Source organism: Zootoca vivipara, chromosome Z1 (genome assembly GCF_965207765.1).
Source record: "Zootoca vivipara chromosome Z1, rZooViv2.hap1.1, whole genome shotgun sequence".
NCBI classification, from domain to species: Eukaryota; Metazoa; Chordata; class Lepidosauria; order Squamata; family Lacertidae; genus Zootoca; species Zootoca vivipara.
The window spans coordinates 72570784-72591345 of NC_142583.1; the positions used below are offsets into that span (position 1 = coordinate 72570784).

Below are 20562 nucleotides of genomic sequence, written 5' to 3' on the forward strand. Positions count from 1 at the left end.
ATGACCAGATATTCAAAAGAGCCCAGTGGCGTGAACATCGTGGTCTTCCACTCATCGCCTTCCCGGATCCTGATCAAGTTGTACGCCCCCCTCAGGTCTAGCTTGGTGAAAATCTTGCCCCTGCGTGCCGCTGTCAGCAGATCATCCACTCTGGGCATTGGGAAAGCCACCGGTTCCGTCATGGAATTGAGCCGTCTAAAATCCACCACCAGACGGCGCTGTTGCGTGTCCTTCTTGTCCACCCAGAAGACCGGGCTGCCCCCTGCTGCCTTGCTTTCTCTGATGAACCCCCGCTTGAGGTTCTTGTCGATGAACTCCCTCAGATCCTCCAGTTCCTGATCTGACATGGAGTACAGCTTGGCTGGGGGTAGCGTGGCCCCTGGCACCAGGTTGATTTGACAGTCAAAGGACCTGTGTGGGGGTAGGTGGTCGGACTCCGCTTCGCTGAAGACCTCCTGTAGGTCCCAGTACGGTTTGGGTATTGCCTCACCCCCCTTGACGTGCATGGTGGCCACTGTGGCGATGGGAGGCCCCTCCCCAGGTTGGCGCTGCATGCAATGCTCCAGGCAAAAGTCCGATCCAAACATGATGCATCTCTGGTGCCAACTGATGGAGGGGTCATGGCGCGCCAGCCAGCTCATGCCTAAGACGATGGGGGGGTCGGAGATGGAGGTGACGTTGAATGCCAGCGTCTCTGAGTGTCGTCCCACCGTCATTCTCATGGGGGGGGTCTGGTGGGTGATGGCCCCCCCAGCAACTCCCTGCCGTCTATGGTGGAGACGTGCAGGGGGAAATCCAGCTGCAGAAGTTGGATCTGGTGCTCTTCTGCAAAGTTTCTCGAGAAGAAGTTGGCTGATGCACCACTGTCAATTAACGCGAGTACCGTCAGGGGATAGCCATTTGGGAGCGTTAGCGTCACTTCTAGAACCACCCCTGCTCTGGGGGGGGTGGGCTGTCGCTGCTCCTCGCTGTGCGGGTGGGTGGGTTGGGGCCGGTTTGTGCTAACTGTGCCTGGCTGCTGCCCCTTGTCTCCTGCAGCCAGGCTGTCTCGTTTCCCTGCTGTGGTGCTGCTTCAGTGGGGGAAGGTACACCCGTTCCCGCCTTTCCTTGCCACTCCCTGCGATGAGGGCAGTCTCTGACGTGATGCCGGGGGGAGTTGCAGAGAAAGCAATTCCCGCCTCTTCCCTCCTTGCGTCTTGGCGCCGCCGGGGTTTGAAAAGCCCGCGTGCGCGCTCCACCGATCTCCATCGGTTCCGGCTCTGGGCTTGGTCTGGGCGGGTCTGGGGGCGGGCCCTGGGGTGGGGTTTGGTGATGTGGTCTGTCCTGGGAGCGTGGGAACCAAGGCTTTGCTGCGCGCGTCGCTTGTTTGTCATTCCATCTGGATTCCTGTCTCACCCCCACCGCTAGCGCCACTTTGCTTAACTCATCCATAGTTCGCGGTTTAGGACCTCTCGCCAGCTCATCCTTAACGTCTGCGTGCAACCCCAGGTAGAAGGCTGATTTCACTGGCTCACTTTGCAGATCCCACCCCAGTTTGTGCACCAGCATGGTGAATCTCGCCCAGTAGTCCCTAACTGTCGATTTTCCTTGTGTTAAGTTATGAAGCTCCTCTTTAGTGGCCTCCATTTCACTGTCACTAGCGTACATTATTTTTAAAGCTTCTAGAAATAGTTTTGCGTTCTTCATGCAAGGATTTTTTTGCGCGATGAGCGGTCTTACCCATTCTCGGGCGGCCCCCGTCAAATGCTCTATGATAAAGGAGACTCTGTGCGCGTCATCTGGGAATTCTGCTGCATGCAATTCCAGCGCATAATTTATTTCTGTCTCAAATCCTAGGTACTCCCTAGGGTCGCCGCTAAACTTGGTGACTAGGCTCTGTCCCCTTCTCACTTGGACTAGCTGCGGCTGGGGCGCCCCCCCACCTCTAGCGGCTTTCTCCTCTTCCAACTTCTTCTGCAGGTCTAATACCATCACCCTTAGCTGTTTCTCAGTCTCCTCTTTTGTCCTCACCTGGTCCACCAGCTTGTTCAGCTCCTCCTGCGCCCCTCGCGCTTCCTCCTGAGCGGCATGCAATTGCTGCTGTGCCTGCGCTGTGAGGTTCCGTAGCTCCTGCTTCGCTGCTTCAGCCTCCAGCCTCCAATGCTCAGCCTCTTGCGCGCTCATCGCGGCACTCCAAAGTAGCCAAAAAAAGATTCGGAGGTTGCTGTCAGGGGGCCTGATATGGCTACTCTAGAGTAACGACTCCAGCATGGTCTTTTTAGGCTTTTATTAAGTGCTGATTATTTACAGTGTTCAGAGCGGTAAATATGCATCCTTAAGGTGAGGTGTCAGAACCTCCGAATGGCGATTGGCGCGTTTTCTTCCAGCACAGAAGCTTTGGGAGACCCAACCTCTTCCCCCTACGTTTGCGTCGCAATTCGGGAGTTGGGGGGATTGGCCTTCCCCCCGGGCCCCCCACTTCCTGTCCCACCTGGTGCATGGGCTCCGCAACCTTGCCTGAGCCTCGGACCCCACTTCCTGACTCTCCGCTAGAGGCAGAGCTCTCCCTACTCTCTCCAGCGCTTGGGGATGGGCTGGAACTTAAGATGGGAGGGACTTCCCTGTATCCCTTGTCCCTCACAGATATCCTATCCCTGTTCAGCCCCCTCTTTCCCAGGCTAAACATACCCAGCTCCTGCAACCATTCCCCATAAGGTTTGGTTTCCAAACCCTTGGGCATCTTGGTTGCCCTCCTCTGCAAACCTTCCAAAAATGCTCAAGGAGGCTGCGAAGCGAGGCCAGTGAGGGGTGCTGTCTGGAGACAGCCCTGAGAGCCGGACAGAAGAGCCTATAAGGCAGCAAGAGGCAGTGTGGTAGTGTCAGACTAGGGTTCGAATCCCCACTCAGACACTGGGTGACTCTTGGGCAAGCCACTCGCTCTCAGCCTAGCCTATCTCACAGGGTTGTTGTGAGGATGAGTTGGAGCAGAGAACCCTGTACACCACCTTTTGTACACAATTGCTGGGATATACAATGTGTGACCAGAAAGTTCAGTGAATGGTCACAGAAATCGGACAGCGATAAATATTTGAACATACAACCGGCATTGGAAACCCATGAAATGCTCACAAGTGTGTACGGAGATGAGGCTGTAACTCGAAAGACAGGGTGTGAATGGTTTAAGCCAGGCATCCCCAAACTTCGGCCCTCCAGATGTTTTGGACTACAATTCCCATCATCCCTGGCCACTGGTCCTGTTAGCTAGGGATCATGGGAGTTGTAGGCCAAAACATCTGGAGGGCCACAGTTTGGGGGTGCCTGGTTTAAGCATTTCCATGAAGGGCGGCAAACCATCAAAGATTATCCTCAGTCTGGCAGACCGTCAATGAGAAGAAGAAGAAGTGTTTGGATTTGATATCCCGTTTTATCACTACCCTTCAGGAGTCTCAAAGCGGCTAACTGTCTCCTTTCCCCTCCTCCCCCACAACAGACACCCTGTGAGGGGGGTGGGGCTGAGAGACTTCAGAGAAGTGTGACTAGCCCAAGGTCACCCAGCAGCTGCATGTGGAGGAGCGGAGACGCGAACCAGGTTCCCCAGATTAGGAGTCTACCGCTCTTAACCACTACACCACACGAGCAGAACGGCAGCAAATGTCGACAGAATTCATGAGTTTTAATGCGAGATCGGCGTTTGTCCGTCCAAAGAATTGCATATTCTGCCTGAAATCGTTGCTGAGGTTACAGAGTTGTCCCACCCTCCATATTCTCCCGATCTGGCCCCACCAATTTTTTTTCTTTTTCCAAAACTGAAATCTGCACTGAAAGGGCACAGATTTTCCAACATTTCACACGTCCAAGCTGCTGTGACGAGGGAGCTGAAAGCAGTACAAAAAGAGGACTTCTCCAGAAGTTCCCAACAGTTCTATGAACGTTGTCAACAGTGCATTGTATCAGAGGGGAGTCTACTTTGAAGGCCTGTAAGGAATATTTCTCGCTGTCCAATTTCTGTGACCATTCACCGAACTTTCCGATCACACCTTGTATATGCACCAAACAAGTAAGAACGTTCGAGAACTGCAGCTTCTCGCGCCTCTGCATGACAAGCTCCATCTTGAGCTGAATGGGGGGAAAGTTGGGTATAAATGCAATACATAAATAATATTTATGCACACACACACCATGCTTGAGCCCCCACCCCTTCTCTAGCACACATCCCTTCCCTTTTTTGAGATGCCAAATGCTTCATCCTCGAACAGACGATGCTCAGATCCAGCCCCTCCAATCGGCCTTTCCTGCAGTTCAGGATTGCTGAGACTCACTCCCTCTTTTCCTCCCAAAGGGGACCTCCTGGCATTGCTCTCCAAAGGCTGGAGGTTTTACAACGGCAACGCCTACTTCCTTTCCCAAGAGGCAAAGCCCTGGAAGGAAGCTGAGGACACCTGTAGAGCCCAGGAGGCACACCTGGTCTCCATCACATCAAAGGAGGAGATGGTGAGCACACACGCAGGGCCATCTTACCCAGAGGTGCTAGGGGTGTGGGGCACCCGGGTGCCAGGCCAAGAATCCAGGGCCCAAGAGTTGAGTCCGGGGAAGAGCCTGCCCGTCGGTCGGAGTGCCACGACGGGCTCTTCTGCTGCGGACGGCTCTGTGCCGCGGGTTTGGGGGCAACCAAGCCAGCAAGACACTGAGGCAGCCAGCCGGCTCTGCCCTCCTGCATGCACACCTGGAACTGAGCAACTGGGGAGGGGGGCACGCCAGGCGGATCTTTGCACCCCAGCGCCTCATATGCTTAAGACAGCCCTCCACACCCGCTTCAAAACACCTGGATTTACCTGCTCAGCTAACAAAAACACCAACACCTGGGCTGGCCCAAAACATTGTCCTGGCCCAAGCAGCCGCCTCGCAGTGTGCTGCCATCTTCTTCGCTGCCCTCTGCTCCTGCGCCTTTGCCAGCAACTTAGCCTGCCGATATTACCAGGCCAGTCACCTTCCTAGGGAAAGCAGTTGCTGCTGCTGCTCTCTGCACATCAAGCAGCTGCTAGAGACACAAGGGTTTGTTTTCTTGGTCAGTTGCCATTCCTAAAGTTGAGGGTCCTTTGCACAGAAGGGGGTTAGGCACAACTCGCTGATTCCTGAAGCCCCAGCCTGCCTCTGGGAACTGGGTGGGGCTTACTTCTGAGTAAATGTGCACAGGATCAAGCTGCCCAGCTGCAAATCCAAAGGCCATTTGCTGCTGAGCCAGGATTTGAGAATGGTATCCCGTCCCTGAGCCTCTCTCTCTCTCTCTCTCTCTGCAACCCTGGACCACTGTGGTTTGAAACTGTTTTTCAGGAATACCTTGCCAGGGAAGCCAGAAAGCAGCCCTTTTGGATCGGACTCTCTGACCAAAATACAGAAGGCGTTTGGACCTGGGTGGACAGCACAAAGTACGACGAGAAGCTGAGGTCGGTCTTATCAGCTCTTTAAAAAAACACAGTGTGGGGCTTTCTGTATTCTTTCACTTCAGGTGCCCCTACAAAACAGACCTTTTCGTAGAGTCCTCTCCTCCGTCCCAGGGGGCCCCTGGAAAAGTGCCACTCTGTGATTTCCTAAAACAAACCAAAATCAGGAAGAATAATCCCTGACCAATAGGGATCTTTGATTAATAGGGACCCTGACTAATAGGAGCACATCATGCTCCTTAATCTGGTGTAGTCTGACCACCTTTGGTCACACTCAGCTCTCACCTGTGGCTCCTAGAATGTGTTAGCATGTGACAGCGGCCACAACCCCAGGAATGGCTTCGACTGGCCGGCTAAACAAGGAGAGGGGGGCTGATGGATCTCAAGCCGTCAGCGAGTTAGGGACTTCCCCTGCATCCAAAGACAGGCTCTGGGAATTGAACGGACGGGACTAATAGTGGTTCCCGCGGTCAATAAGAATAATAATAATTTATTATTTATACCCCGCCCATCTGGCTGGGTTTCCGTCAAGAAGGCGGTTTCCGCACATGCTGTAGAGGGAAGAGAGGGGCAGGTGGGGCTCATCCACCTGGGAAGGCAGCCCATCTAGGAGAAGGAAAACTCTGATTCTAAACTTCTGGTGCCTTGCGGGACATCTTCCAGAGAAGAAAAGGCCAAGGAGTAAACTCTACACAAATCCGGAGCGGAGTCCCTAAGAGGGTTGGCTGGCACCTTGCATGCCTTCTTCCAGCAACTGCTGCAGCCAAGCGGGTGCCAAACGTATTGCTCTGCTTTCCTTTGGACCCCATCAGCGAGGCCGAGAGAGGGGTCTTGTCGCCTGGGCAGCCCAGGACCTCCAGACACGTGGCCCAGGCTTCCGTCCTGGGGGGTCACTTTGGTGCTGCTAACATAGCGGTTTGACTTCACCCGCAGAGGCAGACCGAGGCCAACAAGGGATCTGTTTCTCTGTATGCACAAAGCTCTGCTAAGATTTTGCCAGCTATATAATCCCAGCCTCTCGCCTTCTTTTCCAGTTTCTGGGGACCAAGACAACCCGACAACTGGCATGGAGCACCACAACACAAGGAAGACTGTGTTCACGTCACAACACACTGGAACGACGTCAGCTGCACATACAACTATAAATGGTTCTGTAAGAAGGTCCTCTCCTGAGCAGATGCCCCACTGCCTTTCCAGGACAGACTAAGGGGGTCACCGAACCCAGTCTTCTGGATCCAACGGAGGACAGTCAAAGGTCTCCGGAAGTTCATAAGCAGCTGTAACTCCAGGAGAGGCCTAGCCCCATGACGGCCGGATTTTCTTAATCGATAGGAACACTGCGCCCTCTGCCTGAATGCTTCATTTCCCCCAATCTGCATGTCAGAATTTTAAAGGCTCGGAGGAGGCAAGGCTGCCTTTGACAGACTTTTGCAAGATGAAAAAGCAGGTCAAGCAATAAATTTGAGAGTTGCCTTTGTGCCAAAGTCCCAAACTTTTACAGGCCACTGCCCACTGAGCCCCCTACCCCATAAAAAGGATTGTTCAGAAGAACACTTTGCACGGCCCACTAAGGAAGACAATAATGCGACAGAATTCAATACAGCGGCAATTTATCCGAATCCCAAGTAAAGCTATTTAGTTTGATTAATTCAACAAACTTGATCCAGGGAGACCAGCTTTGCAAAGTCTGATTTGCAGCTCCCGCACCCACCTGCTACCTTATTGCCCCCCTAGATGACCTCTCCCGCCCAGGGGGCGGTGACAAGCACTTTGCAAACCACCAAACTTCTGTAGTTTCTTCTCACACGCATGGCCATCTGTCCAGGATGCTTTAGCTGAGATTCCTGCATTGCAGAGGGTTGGACAAGATGACCCTTGCTGGGGTCCCTTCCAATTCTACGATTCTACCTCTCTGTCCTCCAACTAGGCAGGCAGTCAGTTCAGTTTTATTACAGCAAAAGCCAGCAATACAGAATAACATAATTCCAAACAAAAGAAATCAGCAATAACATCACCAGAAATAAAAAAAAATTACACAAAGGGAATTTGCAATGTGTTATTCAATAAGAGAGATTTACGTTTCTTAATAACTAAAGTGCAAAATTTGGCCACATCATATGATACTGGACTTGAGGAATCTTCCAGAAGGAATTTTCGTAAGTTTTCAGAGGAGAATTCCAAAATAATATTGTAAGGGTGTAAATTTTGAGAAAAGGGGTAAAATAAGTCGAGCTCGTTCTTCACTATAAAATTCGCAAAATAAAAGGATATGAGTGACAGATTCTACCTTGTTAGACATGCTGGGGCAAAGGCGCTCATGAATTGGTACCCGCATAAATTTGCCGTACAGCACAGCTGAGGGCATTGCCTCAAAACGGGCTCTAGAAAATTCCCATCTATAGGCTTCGTTAGTGATGTTAGATAAGTAAGGGGCAGCTGCAAAATTATGCCATGGATTTTAGACATCTATAATTCTCCAGGAGTAAGGCATCTTCTTGTTGTAATTCAACATCGTGAAGCAACCAAGCAGCATGACCGGGGCTCAAGGACCCGTTGCAGCCAGGCAAAATCCCTCAAGGAGGCACGAAGCAGGGCTGGAGATGAGTGTGGCAGTCTCGAGGGCCAGGCAGAAAGGCTCACAGGGCCGCATTTCCTCACATAGCCCCCCAGCCCCACACCTGATGGTTCTCCACCCCTAATTTATGCCATATGCTTTGAACACTGAAAAACCATAGCTATGTTTTATTAGCAATTACTGTACGACAGCAACTCTCCTAACAATGTCACCAGTCGGGGCCAGTTTCAAGGGAGCAGAGGGAAAATCAGAACTTGAGTTCTGAAAAGCGGGTCGTAAAAAGAGGTAGTAAGTCTCCTCCTCCTGTTTCTTCTCCATCATGCAGTGTGCAATGTAACGTTGCTCTCGCAAAGAGCAGATTTCACCCACCTGCAGCCCCTCTGGGTGCTTGGGACTGTCAATCCCATCGTCCTGTGCTGGCTGTGGATGATGGGAATTGTAGCCCCAAGCGCTCGGAGGGGCTGCAGGCAGGTCGAGGCTGGCATACACAGCAGGCGGCAAAACAGCTGACCCATCCACAGCTGCCCACGGCCGTTCAAGCCTCCATCCCTTTGGAGATCTTTCATTTGGAAAGCGCCACGCTCGCCTCTCTCTCCAGGCCCAGCGCAAACTGGTCGTTCAGGAAGAGCAGCTGCCCGTGCGGCAGGAACTTGTGGAGGATGACCTCTGTCCTGTCGGCCTTGAGGATGACGTCGCTCCCTGAGCTCAGCAGCTTGAGGTGGTCGATGAGGGTCTTGGCAAGGTGCTTCAAGGTGCTCTCGGCCAGCAGCAGGTTCTCCTGGGGGTCACAGACCAGAGCAAAGCCCAGGCACTGGATGCCCACCCACAGAACGGTCTTGTCCTCAGAGAAGGGGTCCCCCAAGGGGAGGCGGAAGACCCCCAATGGGACATCCTGGAGAGAAACGGGTTCGTCAGGGAGTTGGGCTAGGTGCTCGGAGTGAGGCTTCCCGGAGGCCCGCAGGTGGAGTTTGCAGGCTGACTCCACTTGCCTGCAAATGGAGAGGAAGCGGAGTTTTTAAGTTTATCAGAGGGAGCTTTCCTTCCACGATGGGATGCGGGTGGCACTGTGGGTTAAACCATAGAGTCTAGGGCTTGCCGATCAGAAGGTCGGCGGTTCAAATCCCCATGACGGGGTGAGCTCCTGTTGCTCGGTCCCTGCTCCTGCCAACCTAGCAGTTTGAAAGCACCTCAAAGTGCAAGTAGATAAATAGGTACCACTCTGGCGGGAAGGTATATGGTTCTGGTTCGCCAGAAGCGGCTTTGTCATGCTGGCCACATGACCTAGAAGCTGTACGCCAGCTCCCTCGGCCAATAGCGCGAGATGAGCACCACAACCCCAGAGTCGTCTACAACTGGACCCATGAAGGAGCTTGCGAAGGTGGCAGTGGGGAGAGAGACGCAGAAAAACAGTGTGCATAAAAAGAGCATTGCTGGATCAGGCCAATGGCCCATCTTGTCCAGCATCCTGTTCTCACAATGGCTGACATGTGTGAAACCAACAAACCACTACAGTGGTACCTTGATTCTCAAACTTAATATGTTATGGAAGTCCATTCCAAAACCAAAGCGTTCCAAAGCCAAGGCACACTTTCCCATAAAAAGTAATGCAAATTGGATCAATCAATTCCAGACTTTTGAAAACAACCCCTAATACAGCAATTTAACACGAGTTTTACTATCTAATGAGACCATTGATCCATTAAATGAAAGGAATAATCAATGTACTGTACTGTACTATAAAATAAATAAGACAGTATTGTAGATGATAAAAATTAAAATTATTTTTTTTCTTACCTACACTGATGACAGTCATTTTTTGGATTGGGGGGGGGTGGGCTTTTATCAATTTCCACAGTCACACAATCAATCAATCAATCAATCAGCAGCTGAACTGGGTTCCACACAGTCACAAAAACAAATCAACCGAAAAAGCCTCAAAAACAAAAGCGCGAAATCAATAGCAAAAACAAAAACGCCAAAATTAATCCGTTCCGGAAGTCCGTTTGTCTTCCGAAATGTTTGAAAACCAAGGCGCAGCTTCTGATTGGTGCAGGCGCCCCGGAAACAATAGCCGAGAGCCGCATCGGACGTTCGGCTTCAGAAAAATGTTGAAAAACCGGAACACTTACTTCTGGGTTTTTGGCGTTTGGGAACCAAGGCATTTGGGAACCAAGGTACCACTGTAGATGGTGTTGTGGGAGAGTTTGGGGGGGGGGATTCACACCTGTTCAACCAATGCGCCCCTTTAGTTCCAGACAGTACATGTGTAGGTGAGTCTTAAAAGCCCGGGACACAAATTTTCATGGCCCTCTAGCGGCTATGGTGGCTCGTTCACCAGAAGTGATGTACTGTATTTAACATTAATTCTGGAAGTTTATATTCCATTCTGACCCAACTCAGCCTCCTGGTGTACATTTTCCTCTCGGAAGCTGAGTTTGGTCAGAATCACGTACACACTTCCAGAGCCCAGCATGCGGGTTGTGTTACCTGGCAACGGCCAGAATCTGCTCCTTCTTGCGCAGCCGCTCCTTCTCGCGATCCTGGGGCCCAGCATTTTCCAACCCTTCAGGGCCGAAGACCCTGGAATAGAGCACTCGGCAGCAGCCTGTCTCTTCCCCGGGTCGGCAGCGTAATGTCTGGATGACGAAGGCGTGGACCATGGTGGAAGGCTGGGCACTGCACAGGACAGGAGAGAACACGGGAAAGCTCAGTCAGTAGAGCAGGAGACTCTTAATCTCAGGGCCGTGGGTTCGAGTCCCACGTTGGGGGGAAAGATTTCTGCATGGCAGGGGGTTGGACTAGATGACCCTCGGGCTCCTTCCAACTCTATGATTCCAGTCCTAGCCCTAGGCTCCATGAATTTGCCTCTGAACTAGGAGGGTTCTTGCAGCAACCTTGACTAAATATCCGCAGACAGGCACCTTTTATTCTCCAGTTTCAGAGGCAGAGACTGGGTGGCCGTCTGCTGGGAATTCCTTAGCTGAGATCCCTTCCTTGCAGAACTAGATCCGATCCCCACAGCAACACTGTGAAATGGGAGAGGCAGGGGCTGACCCCGCTGCCTCCCAGCTCTAACCACTGAGAGGGACTGCCCCTTCCTGCGAAGAGCCGCCCGCGGAACTTTCTGCCACTGGAGCATTGCCAGGGCCCCACCGAAGCTCCCGCTCGCCCCCACTCACGCGTCCACCCGGCGGCAGCGGCCAGAGGCTCCCGGACCCTCCGAGAAGGGAAGGCGAAGCTGCAAAACAGCTGCTTCTAATGGGAGGAATCGGAGAAACTACATTTCCCAGCTTGCCGCGCGGGTTAAAAGTGGGCGCAGCTGCCCGCTGGAACGTTCCGCTATGCATTCTGGGATATGTAGTTTCATGGCACAAAGCTTGCCGCCCGGCCTGACTAACGCTTCCTTTCGCCACATGCGCATGCGTCTGCCTGTTATTCTTACTATGATTGGCTAAAGGGCCAAAGGAGGCGCGGCTTCACAATTTCCGCGTTCATAGAGCGGTGGGCGTCTCCCAAGTGCGAGTGGCAGGCACTCGGCCAATAGGTGGAATAGGGAGGCTTAAGAGCCGGGAGGCGGGGAAAGTCTCCAAGAGGGAGCAGGCGCTGATTGGGCCGATGTTCTGAAAGACAAGGCTGCGCCCTCCAACGATTGGCTAGTCCTTCAGAATGCAAAAGTTGGCTGTATTTTGGAGCGCACTTTGATGTGTTTGAGCCCTTTGATCAGGCATAGGCAAACTCGGCCCTCCAGATGTTTTAGGACTACAACTCCCATCATCCCTAGCTAACAGGACCAGTGGTCAGGGATGATGGGAATTATAGTCCCAGAACATCTGGAGGGCCGAGTTTGGGGTTGCCTGCCTTTGTTCTTTTCCTTTTCAAAGCTTTGGGTGGGTTTTGGTGGCATTTAAAGTAAATTCCTCCCCAAAATGAATTCCTGCAAGGGAATAGGTCTGCAGGAGCAGCAGGAGACCCTACCACGACCCAGATGGTTTAGAATCGTCCAAATCCCAGCCTCTCCCTCTCTCTCCTGCTTTAATCAAAATTTACTCATCGAGGAGGGGGGGGGATCTGATAAATAATATTTTTTTAAAAAAGCTCTGCTGCCAACAACTTGATTGTGATATTTAAATGACCCACAGCACCCAGCAATATAATTGCTAGCACATTTGCAAACCTAAGCAGGGTCCCGTATGGTTTCAAAGTGGATGGGAAACCCTGTGTTGAGATTCCTGCATTGCAGGGGGTTGACCTAGATGACCCTCAGGGTCCCTTCCAACTCTGTTGTTGTTGTTTAGTTATTTAGTCGTGTCCGACTCTTTGTGACCCCATGGACCAGAGCATGCCTGTCTTCCACTGCCTCCCGCAGTTTGGTCAGACTCGTGTTCATAGCTTTGAGAACACTGTCCAACCATCTCGTTCTCTGTCGTCCCCTTCTCCTAGTGCCCTCCATCTTTCCCAACATCAGGGTCTTTTCCAGGGAGTCTTCTCTTCTCATGAGGTGGCCAAAGTTCCAACTCTACGATTCTATTATTCTAACTCATTTGTGAGATCTAAGGGACCCAGGTCACATCCACACATCACACACTGAACACACATCAAGCACATAGCTTCTCCCAAAGAAGCCTGAGAGCTGCAGTCTGCCCTTCAGAGAGCCACAATTCCCAGCACCCTTATGCAAACTACAGTTCCCAGGATCTTTGGGGTAGAAACCATGTGCTTGAAAGCTTTGGTGTGGATGTGACCTTACTGTATTTGCAAATGACAGAATAACATTGTCAGTTGTCAGCCAGCAGGGGGAGCTCCAAGATTGGGTTTGCAAGCTGCCACAGTCTTAAATCCAGCATGATTTGAAACTTCAAATGTTTCAAATTGAGAGCCAACGATGCCAAAACCGTAGAAAAGAGAGAAGCAAAATACATTCATTGCAATCCACTAAATTCATATTGAACAATTAAAATTCGTAGTATACCTGCACTTGGTTTCAAATTTGGGTTTTAGTTGCCTTCCGTCTCTTAATCTTATATATTCAGGTAGTTTAGTACATTGGGCTGCTTCCTAAACTTTCTTATCCAATCTCCCCGTTAAAGGTTTTATACTGTGATGATATATATAGCATAGGTGTGATTCCTGCATTGCAGCGGGTGAGACGAGGTGTCCATTGGGGACCCCTTCCAACTCTACAATTCTATGGTTTGCCACACAACTGTCAAAAATAAAGAAACGTTATAACTCAGGCCTTAAGCATCCCAGAATACTATACTTCTATAAAAGCTTCAAGCTTTAGTTCATATTCAACTGGTTTGAATTCCAGGTAAATTCTATTCAAAATAGACCTGCTGAAATTAGGGGCCCAAAGCTTGTCATACCCATTAATTTCAATGAGCCTACTCTACTCTGATAAACGTTAGATAAGGATATGCAGAGAGCCCTGTAGCTGGATCAGGCCAAAGGGGGTCCATCTTAACATTAGTCAACAGTGTGATGATGCCACAGCAAAAATAAGTGAATGCTTTCGCACACACACAAAAGCAACTTATAATAATAATATATCACCTGCATCTCCTATGCTATGATGGAAGCCTGCCTGTTTTGCACCACCATTCCCTGAAAGGGTGCAAAAATCAAAGCAGCAGAAACTAGGAAATTGCAATGGTTCTTTGAATTCATTCCCCTACCCAGCACAGGAGCAGTTTTAGAAGGCGGCCTTCCTTCTAAAGTTTGTCAAAGTTTCCCTCCCAAATAAATGCCTTTGTGTGTGTGTGTGTGTGTGTGTGTGTGTGTGTGTGTGTGTGTGTGTGTGTGTGTGCCGCTGCAAAAGGAGGCTCAACGCAGAAAAGCAAGACCAGGCTTGAAAGTTGTGCCTTTGGGAGAACTTTAGTGGAGGGGGTTATGAATTTTTAGACACTCCCTCAGTTTAATTTGCTTCCCACGCTTCTCCTTGCCTGTGGGCCAAGTCTCCTAAGTCCAGCTCCTCCCCTTCAGGTTAGGGAGCCAAACCAGGGAGGGTGCGGCTTCTTAACCCTTCTTGTGCTTCTCAGCTAACTCCTGGCAGTTTCCAGAGAGGTTTTTTCTTTTTCTTTTTTTTAATAAGGACCGTGCAAAAGAGGACTTTGGTTTTCTTAGGGGGTCAGCATGCAATTGCGCATCCTTGGCCACTATGAGAAAGTCCTCAGGGGTGGGGGGACAGGAGGAAGCATGGTGTAGTGGTTAGAGTGCTGGACTGGGACAGCGGGGAGCCTGGGTTCGAATCCCCACTAACATATGAAGCTGCTTTGCTTGACCCTGGGCTGCTCAGCATCTGGCAGAGTCTACCTCGCGAGGGAGAACCACCGTATGGTGCAAAAGGGGAAGGTGAAATGCACTGAATTATTGAGGGGGGAGTTGTTCTTTCTTTATGGAGAGGGGATGGCAAGGTTAAGGTGTCCTGGAAAAGGTGGCAAGAGGTGTTCTTTCCCAAGCCTTCTGCTTGAAATCCTGGGGAGTGAGTGTGCTTTGCTCCTCGGCAAAAAGTGAATAATAAACATTTTCTTTTCCTTGCATGGCCAGGCAACAACAAGTGCAGAAACAGTATTTCTCAAGCTTGTCCCTGTGTGTATTTGCAATGAATTATGACCTGTTCTCTCCACTGTAAAAAAAAACCTTGACTCCAGTTAAATGACAGAACCCAAACCATTACGAATCCTCTGCCACACACCTCTTAACCTGTCATGAAATAAAATCGTGCCAAGTGGCCAGGAAAAAAAAATACCAACCACAGGACAGAGAGACCCGAAGCCTTTTCAGGATGGGATTTGTGATTTTAGAAGGCGGAGGGGGTCCTGTTCTCACGCGTGGGACAGAGGAAAGGGCCTCTCTCCAGTCACATGAAGGAAGGTCCCATGTGCGAGGTTTCAAGATCAAGTGCAGTGGCTTAGCATAACAGTGATTCACAGTTCCGGGAAGACTTGGCACAGAGTCCGGAAGCCCGAGATCTAAAGCTGAGCAAAAAGGGCCTGCCCTCCTCGCAGTACTTGTGGCCAAATTCACATTGCAGGGCCACGTGAGAGGGTTTCCCTCAGCCTCACATGTGGGCTCTTTGCCCTCCAAAAAGAGCCATTATTTAAACCCAAACATCCCCTCACTGCAAAACAACATCCATGTCATGTACAAGCATGGTTGCTGCTGGGCTTGTTGTTTTTTGTATACTGCCTGTGGTGCTTTGTGCATATGTATATAGATAGACAGATCGCAAACACACACATTTATTATTTCCTAAAATGTATACGCCACTTGGTTGTCAAAAGCAAACAAACCTCAAAGCAGTTTACTACAACGCTATTATTTGTTAAAAAAACCCGAAACGATCAAAAAGATTAAAACCAGCCATAAACTAAGACACACACCAGCATCCTAGCCAACTGGGTTGGCTTGTCCAGTGCTATTTCCCTAGAAAACGAGGTTCCAGAGCTCGCCATGACCTCCTGCCTTCTTCTCTTAGAATGGCAAGGGCGCCTACCTGAGAGATAATCAAAAATGGGTAATCAAAAATGTTTTTAAGGGTATGATGGTGGCCTGTCTGACCTCAATCGGCAGGGAGTTCCAAAGGGTAGGCACCGCCACACTCAACAGTCGAGTTCTTACCAATGTGGAACAAGTATCAGGTAACAGTTCCGGTTCTGATGATCAAAGCAGCCAAGCGGTTGTACCTGGGGTAAGGCGTTCTCACAGGTAAACTGGTCCCAAGTTGCTAAAGGCTTGTATACTAACAGTTCTAGAATCATAGAGTTGGAAGGTACCCTGAGGATCATCTAGTCCAACCCCCTGCAATGCAGGAATACGCACCTCTCCCATATGGGGATTGAACCTGCAACCTTGGTGTTATCAATGTCATGCGCTATCCCTCTGAGCTATCCAGGATTGTTGTTATATTTATTTATGCCCTGTATTTTGCCTTAACAGGGACTCAAGGCGGCTTACAGATAAAATAAAGGAAAAGGTAAAGGGACCCCTGACTATTAGGTCCAGTTGTGACTGACTCTGGGGTTGCGGCGCTCATCTCGCTCTATAGGGCGAGGGAGACGGCATTTGTCCGCAGACAGCTCATGTGGCCAGCATAACAAAGCCGCTTCTGGCAAACCAGAGCAGTGCATGGAAACAGCGTTTACCTTCCCGCCAGAGATTTATCTACTTGCACTTGACGTACTTTCGAACTGCTAGGTTGGCAGGAGCTGGGACCGAGGGATTCGAACCGACGACTTTCTGATCGGCAAGCCCTAGGCTCTGTAGTTTAGACCACAGCGCCACCCGCATCCCTTAGCACAGATAAAATAATAACAGCTAAAAACAATCACACATGAATAGAATTAAAACTATGGTTTTACACCACAAACCCTAAGTACCCCTGGAATCACACTGCTATCATCTCCTTCTTCTTTAGGATTGGGACCAAATGCCTTAACTATGGCAAGAGAATCTGTTCAGTAGGTCCTGCCTGTTCCCATCACAGATTCTCTTCAATGGGAACAGGCAGAAGGTGCTATGATTTAATTCCAGACGCCTGCAGACAGAGCTGAGAAAGCGTCCTTCAAAACTTACAGAGCTGCTGCCAGCCAGTGTAGACAAGACAGAAAGGTGAACTAATGTTGTCAGAGCTGCCTTCAGATGTCTTCTAAAAGTCAGATAGTTGTTTGTTTCCTTGACATCTGATGGGAGGGCGTCCCACAGGGCGGGTGCCACTACTGAGAAGGCCCTCTGCCTGGTTCCCTGTAAGCTCACTTCTTGTAGTAAGGGAACCACCAGAAGGCCCTCAGAGTTGGTCCTCAATGTCCGGGCAGAACGATGGGGGTGGAGACGTTCCTTCAGGTATACTGGACCAAGGCCATTTAGGGCTTTAAAGGTCAGCACCAACACTTTGAATTGTGCTCGAAAACGTACTGGGAGCCAGTAGTCCAAGCAGAGATAACCAGAGCATGCACCACTCTAGCAAGACAGTCCGCAGGCAGGGAGGGTCTCAGCCTGTGTACCAGATGGAGCTGATAAACAGCTGCCCTGGACACAGAATTGACATGCACCTCCATGGACAGCTGAGTCTAAAATGACTCCCAGGCTGTCCTTTGGGGGCACATTTACCCCATTCAGGACCAGGGAGTCCTCCACACCTGCCCGCTCCCTGTCCCCCAAGAACAGTACGTACTTCTATCTTATCAGGATTCAACCTCAATCTGTTAGCTGCCATTCACCTAGGTTCCAAAGCGTACCTTTAAAAATGCACATTGTATGCCCCCCCCCAAGGAATAAACTAGACTTTCATTTGCAAAGCAAACCATTTCAGGTGAGGGGAAAACAATGGTTTCTTTGCACATGTGAGACAGGCTCATATACCTAACCATTTGGCTTGGGCAGGACATAGAGCACACATGCATCTGGAACGAAGTTGGTGGTGGGGCCTCCATTTAAGCCCAGAAGGCCCCACACCCTTCTCTTTTCATAGCTCCAGACACGCCTGCATTCCAGGCATAGTCCTCTTTCATGAATGGAAAAGCATCTCTTGTGTTAAAATGCAAACAGCTGGAGCAGTGTGTTACTCATTCAGAGGTTGCACAAGTTTGCCGACTGTCACGTGGCGCCCTCTAAGTGTTTTGCCTTTCTGCAACCCCCGTCAGGAGGGCGCCAGCTTGGGAGACGGATTGCACATGGCGCTGTTTGCGTTTTTATTTTCTTTGCAAATGGCGCAGGTTCGCATAGGGTCTCTTGCCCCCTCCTGGGCTTCAGCCAGACAAAAGCGGTGAGTGAAACCCCTTGCTTAAGGCCTCCTCGATTTAGGTACAGGGACCAATCTAACATTTTAAAGCATGGCAGGATCCTGACACTTGCACCAGGTGTGTCCAAAAGGAGCGTCACCTTTCAAAACCAGAGGGGGCACCCAAGACATGAGTCAGCAGTGTGATGCAGCAGCTAAAAAAGCCAATGCAATTATGGGTTGCATCAATAGGAGTATAGCGTCTAGATCAAGGGAAGTAATAGTACCACTGTATTCTGCTCTGGTCAGACCTCACCTGGAGTACTGTGTCCAGTTCTGGGCACCACAGTTCAAGAAGGATACTGACAAGCTGGAACGTGTCCAGAAGAGGGCAACCAAAATGGTCAAAGGCCTGGAAACGATGCCTTATAAGGAACGGCTTAGGGAGCTGGGTATGTTTAGCCTGGAGAAGAGAAGGTTAAGGGGTGATTTGATAGCCATGTTCAAATATATGAAAGGATGTCATATGGAGGAGGGAGAAAGATTGTTTTCTGCTGCTCCAGAGAAGCGGACACGGAGGAATGGATTCAAACTACAAGAAAGAAGATTCCACCTAAACATTAGGAAGAACTTCCTGACAGTAAGAGCTGTTCGACAGTGGAATTTGCTGCCAAGGATTGTGGTGGAGTCTCCTTCTTTGGAGGTCTTTAAACTGAGGCTTGACAGGCATATGCCAAGAATGCTTTAATGGTGTTTCCTGCTTGGCAGGGGGTTGGACTGGATGGCCCTTGTGGTCTCTTCCAACTCTATGATTCTATGATTCTAAGAGAAGCAATCCGCACCTCCACCACACCCTCCAGCAGTCAAGGTGCTCAAGGCCACTCAGGTTATTTTGGTGCCTGAGGCCAAGCAAAAAGAGAGAGCATCTCTCTCTCTCCCCCTGGCAGGAAAAATACAGCAGCTGTACATTAAATAGTGAGCAATTTGCTACTTTCTCCTGATACCCAAAGTCAGCTACTTCATTCTGTCTAATGGCAGGGCCATGGCAAGAGACTTTTCTCAGTCTGAGGGCCACAGTTTCCTTCTGGGGAACTTTCCGGGGGCCTCAGGCAGCAGTTGGGGTGGCCATCCATCAGGATTCTTCAGTTGCGGTCCCCGCGTTGCTGGGGGAGGGTTGGACTAGATGTCCTTTGGGGGTCCCTTCGAACCGCGCCATTTTACAGTTCACGCAAGAGGAACACTGGATACAGCCCTTAACTTTCTACAGTGAGGCCATATTCCAGACACACAGAAGTAGCCACGAGGTTTACACCTGGGCAAGAAATTTCATTCTGACCAGCTTTGGGGAAAGGCTGTACTAGACTAGCTAGAGCAGCGAGAGAGGAGTTCCACAGCTTCGCCAAGGTTTATTTTAAACTTTCAACGTTGACGTGACCAGGCTCCCTTCCAAGACAACTTTTGCAGAGCTCACAGCGGATTTTCCCCAAATGCTGCCAGCGAATCACAAAAGGTTTGGCTTTTTGAACTGCTCCGGATAAAGGATAAAGGGGCACGTGGTTCTGCTCTGGGCTGGTGGAGGCTTTTTGCTTCCCCAAAACGTGAGCCACGTGAACTTCTGCCCGTTTTGGCAGCTGTCGATTGTAGGTTAGGGAAGCGCATGCCAAGGAGGCCAGCAGTGGCAACGTGACGCAGTGTTTGCCTTTAAAAGAAAGAGGCCGTTTAATTCCTGGTTTTAAAGTTTAAAAAGTTAACCGAGAGCTGCCAGTTGGGATCTGCTGCGAATGCAGTTTATTCTGAAGGCTGTTTGGAAAACAGCAGCTCCATTTCTAACCATCACAAATTCAGGGGGGCTTGCCTATTGATTGCCTTCATAGCTCACCCCCCCACCCCCAAAAAAGCTCTGTTGTCTCCCACAACAACCCTGCAGTGGATTGGCCAGGGATCACTCAGTGAGCTTCATGGAACCCTGGTCCCCCAGGCCCTAGTGCTACTCTAACCACTGCACCACACTGCCTTTGGACTTCTGTATTTTGACTGAATAAAGTCTCCAGCTAAGCCAAGCTTGCATTTCACCAGGTTTAAGGCTTGCTAGCCTGTGCATTTTTACATGGGAGAAGCTCCACTGGGCTTGATTAGATTTACCTCCAAGTAAACATGTGCAAGATTTGCTCTTAAAACCCACATTTATAGATTTAACCAAGGCAAAAACCTATCATTACTACCTCCTCCAAGCCAATTTGACCCTGGCAACCCTCATTCATGTCTCTGCGGTCTCAGAACTGGACTAAATAAATGTCATTTGCAGAAAGCCGCCTTAGAAGATTTCAAATCCCACTGATACCACGGTTCCTAGCCCTCATGAAAGTTTTTATCCTATCTAGGAGGAAAGCCAGGATCCCACATGCATAGACTGAACAATATTAAGTTTTGTTTTCGTGTGTTTCTACAGCTTTGAGGGTTACCCCCCACACGATCAGGCTATCCCTGCCAGCTATTTGTCGTGGGGGTGGCATATGAATTGAACGTAGCAGAAGCAAAAGTAGACCCAAGAGGCACAGGTCCCAATCCAAGCGCCTTGGGAGATATGGTCAGATACCAAAAGGACTGCAATTTCTGGGCAGACTTTTGTGACAGCTGGTGCAAAAAATAAAAATAAACTGAGAGGCCTGTGCAGCGCTCTTTTTTCCCTAGAAAAATGTTTAGGGGTACTCTCATTTTCCTACTCATATTGAAATACTGCCCCTCATTGGGGCCAAACAGACTCAGAAAAAAAGCACTAGGACAATCACCAACCCCACCCAAGTCACATTCACACAAGAGGGGAAGTCATGTGATTAGCTGCGATTCCT

General features: G+C 50.2%; 2 protein-coding genes across 4 annotated transcripts in view; one reads left to right on the forward strand and one right to left on the reverse strand.

Moving 5' to 3' along the window:
• LOC118079513 (C-type lectin domain family 4 member F-like) overlaps window positions 1-7461 on the forward strand; it is a 34089-nt gene extending 26628 nt beyond the window's left edge. For both annotated transcript variants that reach the window (XM_088660702.1, XM_035103737.3), the window contains exons 5-7: window positions 4319-4470; window positions 5311-5423; window positions 6455-7461. In XM_088660702.1, coding sequence (XP_088516828.1) covers window positions 4319-4470; window positions 5311-5423; window positions 6455-6593 — 404 coding nt within the window. In that variant the 3' untranslated portion in view covers window positions 6594-7461. The remainder of the gene's footprint in view (window positions 1-4318; window positions 4471-5310; window positions 5424-6454) is intronic.
• AP5S1 (adaptor related protein complex 5 subunit sigma 1) lies at window positions 7355-11320 on the reverse strand. Of its 2 annotated transcripts, none has more exons than XM_088660701.1 (3): window positions 10917-11320; window positions 10483-10671; window positions 7355-8984 (listed from the first exon to the last, which is right to left on the reverse strand). In XM_088660701.1, exons 1-3 carry the CDS (start codon window positions 11132-11134, stop codon window positions 8558-8560), a joined length of 834 nt encoding a protein of 277 aa, XP_088516827.1. In that variant the 5' UTR covers window positions 11135-11320; the 3' UTR covers window positions 7355-8557. The 2 variants fall into 2 exon arrangements, with proteins under 2 accessions (XP_088516827.1, XP_034959626.1); XM_035103735.3 differs by having other exon boundaries at window positions 11175-11315.
• Window positions 11321-20562: the final 9242 nt, after the last annotated feature.